General features: G+C 57.3%; 1 protein-coding gene across 1 annotated transcript; it reads right to left on the bottom strand.

The window, feature by feature from the left end:
- Nucleotides 1-5,863: 5,863 nt before the first annotated feature.
- LOC136510725 (uncharacterized) lies at nucleotides 5,864-8,326 on the bottom strand. The gene is made up of 5 exons (XM_066505081.1): nucleotides 8,148-8,326; nucleotides 7,487-7,910; nucleotides 6,716-6,965; nucleotides 6,224-6,306; nucleotides 5,864-6,103 (listed from the first exon to the last, which is right to left on the bottom strand). The coding sequence occupies exons 1-5, from the start codon at nucleotides 8,324-8,326 to the stop codon at nucleotides 5,864-5,866; spliced, it is 1,176 nt and encodes a 391-aa protein (XP_066361178.1).
- Nucleotides 8,327-9,553: the final 1,227 nt, after the last annotated feature.

Below are 9,553 nucleotides of genomic sequence, written 5' to 3'. Positions count from 1 at the left end.
CGCCGCGGTGCAGCAGGCCGAAAGTTCTACCTCTTGTCAGCATGGAGGCGCCTCAGAACTACCCACGGCACCGCCTCGGTAGGATAGAGAGGCCTCGGTTCATCTCGGGCACCAATAGCCAACAGGGCCCCCTCGGTGCACGACCGCCTCGGTGACCGATGCAAGGCGCAAGGTGACCACGATGTGGTCAGCAGGCGACGGTGCCACGACAATAGCGGGCCTGCCCGAGGCTACCACCCGCACCAAGGCGGTCGCTATGATAGTGAGGAGGACCGCAGTCCTTCTCCTGGGCCACCTGGCCCTCGAGTCTTAAGCAAGGCCATCCGCGATGCTCACTTCCCAGCTCAGTTTCAGCAACCGGCCAACCTCGCAAAGTACAGCAGTGAGACCAACCCTGAGCTATGGCTGGCCGATTACTGCCTGGCTTGTTAGCTAGGCGGTGCGGACGATGACCTGCTCATCATCCGCAACCTCCCCTTGTTCCTGTCAGACTCGGCGTGGGCCTAGCTCGAACACCTTTCTCCCTTACAGATCCACAACTGGCATGACTTGGTCAAGGTCTTCGTTGGGAATTTCTAGGGCATATATGTGCGCCCTAGGAACTCCTGGGACCTCAAGAGTTGTCACCAGAGGCCAGATGAGTCTCTCCGAGACCTCATCTGGCACTTCTCCAAGCAATGCACCGAGTTGCCCCATGTCGGTGACTCGAAAATTGTCCAGGCATTCCTCTCCGACACCTCCTACCGAGACCTAGTCCGAGAGTTAGGCCAGAACATATCGACCTCAGCGGCCGTGCACCTCGACATCGCCACCAACTTCGCTTCGAGCGAAGAGGCTGTCGGGGCCATCTTCCCCGATAACGACGCTAAGGGGAAGCGGAGGGATGAGGCCCCTAGGGCCTCAGCCTCCCACCTCCCAAAGAAAAAGAAAAAGGGTCACCATGGGAAGCAGGAGGTCCTCGAGGCCGGTCTAGTCGCGACTACAGATCGCAAGAATCCTCGAGGCCCCACTAGAGGCCCCGGGCTCTTCGACGACATGCTGAAGAAGCCCTGCCCTTACCACCAGGGCCCGGTGAAGCACACACTTGAGAAGTGCACCATGCTCCGGTGTTACTACGCCAAGCTCGGGCTCACCAACGACGATGCCAAGAAGAAGGGCGCCGGCGAGAGGGACGACGACAAGGACGATGGGTTCCCTGAGGTGCACAATGCCTTCATGATCTTTGGCAGGCCTTCAGTGTGCCTCATGGCGCGCCAGTGAAAAAAGGAATGCCAGGAGGTCTTCTTGATTAAGGTGGCCACTCCCTGGTACCTCGACTGGTCTCCGGAGGCGATCACCTTTGATCGGGATGATCATCCCCGATTATGTCCCAAACCCCGGGCAGTACCCACTCGTCGTCGACCTGATCATCGGCAACACCCGGCTCACCAAGGTGTTGATGGACGGAGGCAGTGGCCTCAACATCCTCTATGCCAACACCCTGGAGCTCCTGGAGCTCAACCAGTCACAGCTCCGAGGCGATGCCGTGCCCTTCCACGACATCGTGCTAGGGAAATGCACGCGACCCCTCGGGCACATCAACTTGCCCGTCTGCTTCGGCACTCCCTCCAACTACCGCAAGGAGGTCCTCACCTTTGAGGTGGTTGGGTTCAAGGGGACCTATCATGCCATCTTGGGGTGTCCGTGCTACGCCAAGTTCATGGCGATCCCCAACTACACCTACCTTAAGCTCAAGATGCCGGGCCCCAATGGCGTCATCACTATCGAGTCCACGTACGAGCATGCATACGACTGCGACGTCGAGTGCATCAAGTACGCAAAGGCTCTCATAGAGGCCGAGACCCTCATCGTCAACCTCGACCGACTTGGCAGCAAGGCGCCTGACTCCAAGCGTCATGCCAGGACTTCTGAGCCCACAAAGGCCATCAAACTCGTCCCGATCGACCCCACCTGCTCTAACGGCCGAGCGCTAAGGATTAGCGCCACCCTCGATAGCAAATAGGAAGCCATGCTCATCGACTTTCTCTGTGCGAATGCTGATGTATTTGCGTGGAGTCCCTCGAACATGCCAGGCATACCGAGGGAGGTCGCCGAGCACGCCTTGGACATCCAAGCCGGCTCCAGACCGGTGAAGCAGCGCCTGTGCTGATTCGACAAGGAAAAGCGCAGGGCCATCGGCGAGGAGGTTCAGAAGCTTTTGGCAGCCAGATTCATCAAGGAAGTGCCCCATCTAGAGTGGTTAGCTAATCCTGTATTAGTTAAGAAGAAAAATGGGAAGTGGAGGATGTGTGTAGACTACACCGGTTTGAATAAAGCATGTCCAAAGGTCCCTTTCCCATTACCTCGAATCGACCAAATCATTGACTCCACTACGGGATGCGAAACCCTATCTTTCCTTGATGTGTATTCCGGTTACCATCAAATCAAGATGAAAGAATCCGACTAGCTCGCGACTTCTTTCATCACCCCATTCGGCATGTACTACTATGTGACCATGCCATTCGGCCTCAGAAATGCAGGGGCCACATACCAGCGGTGCATGACCTAGGTCTTCGGCGAGCACATCGGGTGAACCGTCGAGGCCTACATGGACGACATCATGGTCAAGTCTAGAAAGGCCAATGATCTCGTCGATGACTTGGAGATAGCCTTCAAATGCCTTAGAGAGAAGGGCATCAAGCTCAACCCCGAGAAGTGTGTCTTCGGGGTCCCCTGAGGCATGCTCTTGGGATTCATAGTCTCGGAGTGCGGCATTGAGGCCAACCCAAAGAAGGTCTCGGCCGTGACCAACATGGGACCAATCCAAGACCTCAAGGGAGTGCAGAGGGTTATGGGATGCCTTGTGGCCCTGAGCCGCTTCATCTCATGCCTCGGCAAAAAAGGCTTGCCCCTGTACCGCCTCTTGAGAAAATCCAAATGCTTTTCTTGGACCCCCGAGGCCGAAGAAGCCCTCGCCAAGCTCAAGGCATTGCTCACCAATCCTCCCATCCTGGTGCCACCAACCAAGGGCGAGGCCCTCTTACTCTATGTCACCGCAATGACCCAAGTGGTCAGCGCAGCCGTAGTGGTCGAGAAGCAGGAAGAGGGGCATGCTTTACCCGTCTAATGACCTATTTACTTCATCAGTGAGGTGCTCTCTGAGACTAAGACATGCTACCCCCAATCCAGAAGCTGATCTATGCCATAGTCTTGGCTCGACGCAATCTACGTCACTACTTCAAGTCCCACCTGATGACCGTGGTGTCGTCTTTCCCTCTGGGAGAGATAATCTAGAACCGAGAGGCCTCGGGTAGAATAGCCAAGTGGGCCATGGAACTCATGGGGGAATCCCTATCTTTTGCACCTTGGAAAGCAATAAAATCTCAGGTCTTGGCCGATTTTGTGGCTGAGTGGACCGACACCCAACTGCCACCTGCTCAAATCCAGGCAGAATGCTAGACCATGTACTTCGATGGGTCCCTGATGAAGACCGGGGTAGGCATTGGTCTACTCTTAATCTCACCCCTCGGAGTGCACATGCGCTACATGATTTGGCTCCACTTTGCCACCTCCAACAACGCAGCCGAGTACAACGCCCTTGTCAACGGCTTGCAGATCGCCATCGAAATTGGAGTACGGTGTCTCGACATACGGGGTGATTCGTAGCTCATCATCAATCAAGTGATGAAGGAGTCAAACTACCATGACCCCAAAATGGAGGCGTACTGCAAGTTGATACGTTGCCTAGAGGACAAGTTCAATGGTCTAGAACTCAACCACATTTCGTGAAAATTCAACGAGGCCGCGGACAAACTGGCAAAGATGGTGTCGGCATGGGCCCCGGTCCCCTCGAACATCTTTGCCAGAGACCTCCACAAGCCTACAATCAACTACACCTCGACGGCAGAGGAGGGCCCACTGGTCGAGCCCACCGTAGGGCCCGAGGCCCCCTCTGTCACCGAGACCCCTGAGGCCGAGCCCGAGGCCATGGAAATAAACGCGGAGCCTCCCAAGGCCGACCAGGGCATGGACTAGCGAGTCCCATTCCTTGATTGCCTCATTCGAGGAGAGGTTCCTACAGACAGGACCGAAGCCCGATGGCTTGCGCAATGAGCCAAAACTTACGTCCTCGGCAATGGTGAGATGTAAAGGCGAAGCCCATCTAGCGTCCTCCAATGATGCATCACCACCGAGGTAGGCTAGGCCCTACTTTGGGACTTGCACGTGGGGGTCTGCGGGCACCATGCAGCGCCTCGGATGCTCGTTGGAAATGCCTTCCACCAAGGGTTCTATTGGCCAATGGTTGTTGCTGACGCCACCAAGCTGGTACGCTCCTGCGAAGAATGCTACTACTATGCATGGCAGATGCACCTCCTAGCCCAAGCCATCCAAACCATCCCCATTACATGGCCATTCGCTGTGTGGGGGCTGGACATGGTTGGGCCTCTGCAGAAGGCCCCCGGGGGCTATACCTGTTTGCTGGTAGCGATCGATAAGTTCTCTAAGTGGATCGAGGCTCGTCCTATCACTCGAATCAAATCCAAGCAAGCAGTGCTGTTCTTCACTGATATCATCACAGATTCGGGGTTCCAAACACCATAATCACTGACAATGGGACAAATTCACCGGCCACAAGTTCCTGACGTTCTGCGATGACCACCACATCTGTGTGGCCTGGTCGGCCATAGGACACCCCAGGACAAACGGCCAAGTATAACATGCCAACGGCATGATCCTACAAGGTCTCAAGCCAAGAATATACAACCGGTTGAAGAAATTTGGCAAGAAATGGCTTGCTGAACTCCCATCGGTCATCTAGAGCCTGAGAACACTTCGAGCCAAGCCACGGGGTTCACACCGTTCTTCTTGGTCTATGGAGCCAAGGCCATCCTCCCCACTGACTTGGAGTACGGTTCCCTGAGGCTATAGGCCTACAACGAGCAAAGAAACAGCACTACCCGTGAGGACGCCCTCGACCAACTGGAGGAAGCCCGTGACGTCGCGCTGCTACACTCGGCCAAGTACCAGCAAGCCCTACGATGCTATCAAGCCCGGTGCATTCAAAGCCGAGACTTGAAGGTGGGCGACCTGGTGCTAAGACTAAAGCAGAGCAATAAGGGTCGCCACAAGCTGACCCCGCCATGGGAAGGGCCGTACATCATCGCCCAAGTGCTAAAGCCCGGGACCTACAAGCTAGCCAATGAGAAGGGCGAAATCTTCACCAACGCTTGGAACATAGAACAACTACGTTACTTCTACCCTTAAATTTCCAAGCATTGTATACTTTGTTTCTCGAAATACAATAAAGAAGCGTTCTTTAGTTGTTCTAATTTTTTGAGATACCCCCTGAGCCCATCGTGGGGCTCAGCGTTACGATAACACTATAAGGGAGACTCAGCTCTGCCTCTACAGAGGTGCCCACTACGGGGCTCGAACAAGACTCAGCTCTGCCTCTGCAGAACCGAGCCTCCCTCAGGGGCTAGAAGGGGGACTCCCCTAAGTCCTAGACACTGATTTTTAGTCATTTTTCGAAAAAATTTCTACGCCAAACTCTCTTGCATACTCTGACAAATCGATTGTAAAAACCCAAGGACCGAAAGTCTGTCTCAGGGCTAAAAGGCTGACCGAGCCGTGAGACGGCCTACGCCTCCAGGCTACGGCAACTTCCTCACCACCTTTTGCCCGAACGGTAGCTTAGGCTTCGAGAAAGTTTTTTGCAAGAGATATGTTCAAAGACGAGACAAAGGGCAGAGGCTAGGAAATACAATAAAAATGATCAAAAAGCATATACGCATAAGTACATTAAACAAGGCCTCGATGGCCACAAGCATTATGGTACAATAATGTAAGTCCTAATCTAGTTACATGGCCCCTTTGGCCTAGGTCAAAACTCTGGATCACCAGCATCGGCAGACGACGTAGGAGGAACCACCTCCTCTTTGAATAGACTAGCCAGTGCCATGCCAAGGGCCTCAGCCGCCTCCACCAGCTTCATGACCTCCTCCTCAGCCTTCTTGTCATCCTCAGCCACAACATAACCATCGCTGACGGCCTCAAGGTCGATGCCGGCATAGTGCGAGGAGACAATGGCCAGGGCGCGCTTGACGCCCGTATGCAGCGCCCCCTAGAGCCGCTCGTGGACTCAGCCACTCAACGCAATCAAGCGGCTACCGAGGGAGCTGCCTGACTCGACCCCTCCAACCTCCAAGGCCTTGCAGGTGGCACGGGCGGCACTCTATAGCACGTTGTGCTCCTGGATCTCAGCCTCGAGCACTACCTGCACTACAACAGAGGCCTCAGCTGCCCGGGTGACTTCCTTATCCAACCCTGTGCCAAGATAGGCGGGATGGGGTTAAGCACGAAACAAAATAAGCCGAACAGGGGCACAAGCCTACGGGACTCACCCTCGGCTTTCTCCCTCTAGTTTTTGACCTCGACCTGAGAGGCCTTGGCTGCCCTAAAAGCCTCCCTCTCTAGCTCTGCGTCACATCAGGGAGTTAGGGGTCAAACGTAAGAAAAACAAATAGAACAAGAGGCGCGGCTCAACAGGACTCACCCTCAACCTTTTTCTTCCAGGCTAAGGCCTCGACTCGGGAGGCCTCAGCCACCTTGAGGGCCTTCGCCAGGGCACCTTTCATCAGCAGGTGCGTGCCCTACTCCGCCCCTAGCTGCCCGGTGACAGCCTTGGCAGAGACCTCCAATTGTGCGGCCCAAGACCTGAAGGCGTCCTACTCACCGGCCACCCAGGTCAACTCCTCCTCCAGCTCCTTGATCCGTGCCGCCAAAGAGGTGGCCTGCTCCTGAGCCATGGCCGCCTCGGCCGTCATGTCAGCACAGCGAAGGTGGAGGTCCTCCACCACCACGCTCCGCACCGATAGAAGCTCATTGGCATGGGCGAGCAAGTTCTTCTGCCGCTGGAGCTGGTCCCAGATGTCCCTCTCCCACCGGAGAAACATCGACTTCCCGAGGGACTGGGCCTCGAGCTCCTGGATAGGCATAATAGACGTCAAGCACTGTGACAAAACTCAGGAAAAAGACGACATAGCACCGGGAAAGAAAATGCGTACCTGGGCAATGCCGGGCAGATCGTCAGCCACGATGGACAGCGCTGTCCGCAGTGACCGCTCCACCAGCTGGCAGAATTGCTCGAAGGAGCCCCAGCGCCCCCCTCGGTCACGTCCTCAAGGGTGAATAGAGGCTCCCCTTTAGGGTCATCCCAGCTCCACCACAAGACACATGGGTGATCCCACCCGTGGGGCTCGGGGTGTACCCACACGAGGGCCGAGCTTCCCTCGCTAGAGGTCAGAGCTGGCTGCTCCACAGTGCTGGCCACCTCAGCGTCCGCCACCCCCTTCCCCCAAGAGGTATCATCGGAGGAGATTGAATGAACCTCTACCTCCCGAGCGCTCTCCTATGACAGCGGCAGGTCTTGGACTGAGGGCGGTACCGAAGCTCGCCCCACCTCCTAGGCCTTCGGCCCCACCGCGCCCACGCTGGCCTCCGCTACCTTGGCCTCGGTGGTCCCAGGAACTCCAGCCTCTGCCACATCGGCCTCGGTGGTCCTCGGAGCCCCGGCGTCCGCCACCTCGACTTTGGAAGCCCTGGGAGCCTCGGCCTCCACCACCTCGGCCTCGGAGGTCCTAGAGGCCTTGGCCTCGCCCTTAGTGGCCTCAGTGATTGAAGGCGCCTCGGCCTCACCTGGCTCGAGGGCCTTGGCCTCATGGGGCGTAGGCGCCTCCTCCCCCACTTGCTTCGTGGCCACCTTGGTAGCCTCTCCTTGGGTGACTAGCTCCTTTGGGTCGGCCCTGGCCGACGCCGCGCCACGCTGTATGGCGGCCTGCGCCTCCACCACCCATCGGGTAGTGGAGCTGGTGCTCACCTTGAGCGCCTTACGTGGCGCCAAGGCGGGCGCTTCCACCTGACGCTTCTGGCTAAAGGCAAAGCACTCACGAAGTCAGCATGCGACCAAAGAACGAATGGAAGATGCTGCAAACTCTACTAACAAAACACTTACCTCGAGCGGGGACACAACACCTTCTACACTGCGCCCCTCATCCTCTGTAACGGTGGCAGCAGCGGCGGTGGCATGGCCCTATGTCCATCGGTGCTGGCCGGCCCTCACCAGACCCCAATGCCGCCTCGACCCTCTGCAGAGGCTATTGGGTCACCTCCTTCGTCGCCTGCTCCACCTCCCCATCGAGCCCACCGGGCTGACGGTGCGCTTCCCTAACACTCGTGCCTCGGGCGTGTCGGCCTCGGCCCTGGGGCGGGCGATCACCAGCCCTGAGGCATCCTCTCCTCCTCCTCCTGGCGACGTTGGGCCGCTCGCCGACGCCCCGAGCGCCATCCCCCTGATGTCAGGAAGATGGTCTAGGGTACCCCACCCCACCTCGCTCTTGTCGTCATCGCTTGAGGAATCCATCGACGACAGTGATGGAGACGGCTCCACTGTGAGACCATCGTGCCTCTACTGCTGGCGATGTTTCTCCAGCTCCTCGTGCTCAAGGTTCTTCCTCTTGTGCCTTACCTCCTCAGCATCCTTCTGCTCCTTGTATGCCTCGGCATGTGCCCTATTCACTGCCCACCGCTCTGCGTCCTCAGGAACAGGCGGCGGGGAGGCTCGCACATCCCTCATCCCCTATAGGAACGGCGAACGCAAATAAGGGAACAGGAAAATGTAAGAAGCAAGGAGGCCTCGGGGGCCGCAGTGGCGCGTGACTTACCAGGGGGATGTACCCCCACGTCGAACGCATCAGGAATGGGGTCAGACCACTACTCCTCAGCCGCCCCTCCACCGTCTCTCTCAGCCGGTGTAGAATCTCCTCGTCAGAGAGGGCGACGGCGGACAACCGGATGCCATCGATTGGCTCATCTGGTGTCATCTCAAACAGGCACTGCCACCAAGCCATCAGTGATAGCACCCTCCGGTGGTGGAAGGCTGCCACGACCACAGCCGCCATAAGGCCACAGCTACATAGCCTCTCCAGCGCCTCTAGGAGCAGCCATAGCTTGGGCTGATCAACCACCGGGACGCCGTACCTCCACTTCTCCGGTTGGCTCTCCACAACCCACCTGGTATAGGGGGGAAGCCCACCATCGTCATTATGGAGGTAGAACCAGCTATTGTACCAGTGACAGTTGGACGACGTGAGCTAGGCCAGGATGTAGAAGGGCTGCCTGTCTTGGTGGACTTGGAGAGTGCAGCCGCTGGCCCTTAATGCCTTCCGCGTGCCCATTGTGCCCGTCGGCTTGGTGTTGAGCCCCACCCCAAAGAAGTGGAGCCACAGCTCCTAGTGGGGGGCGATGCCTAGGTACCCCTCGTAGATGGCGACAAAGATGGCCGCCTGCGTGATGGACTTGGGGTTGAAGTTGTGGAGCTCCACGCTGTAGTAATGCGGGAGCGCCCGCATGAACCAGTCTGCCAGTAGGCCGAGACTATGCTCGTGGAAGGCCAAGAAGCTCATGATGTAGCCATCACGTGGCCTCGGCTCTGGCTCGCCCCACGGAGCAATCCACTCCGGTCTGTTGGGGTCGGTAACTAGGCGGAGGAGACCATCATCGATGAGCGACTACA

This window comes from Miscanthus floridulus, chromosome 16, assembly GCF_019320115.1.
Source record: "Miscanthus floridulus cultivar M001 chromosome 16, ASM1932011v1, whole genome shotgun sequence".
NCBI classification, from domain to species: Eukaryota; Viridiplantae; Streptophyta; class Magnoliopsida; order Poales; family Poaceae; genus Miscanthus; species Miscanthus floridulus.
Note: the sequence above shows the minus strand (reverse complement) of the source record. Positions and strands in the feature narration are given on the sequence as shown.

Coding starts and splice junctions, on each gene's coding strand:
- LOC136510725 (XM_066505081.1), bottom strand. CDS start 8,326: ATGGCGCTCGGGGCGTCGGCGAGCGGCCCAACGTCGCCAGGAGGAGGA. Junction 7,911..8,147: donor TGGAGCAGGCGACGAAGGAG/GTGACCCAATAG, acceptor CTTTGCCTTTAG/CCAGAAGCGTCAGGTGGAAG. Junction 6,104..6,223: donor CTGAGATCCAGGAGCACAAC/GTGCTATAGAGT, acceptor GAGCGGCTCTAG/GGGGCGCTGCATACGGGCGT.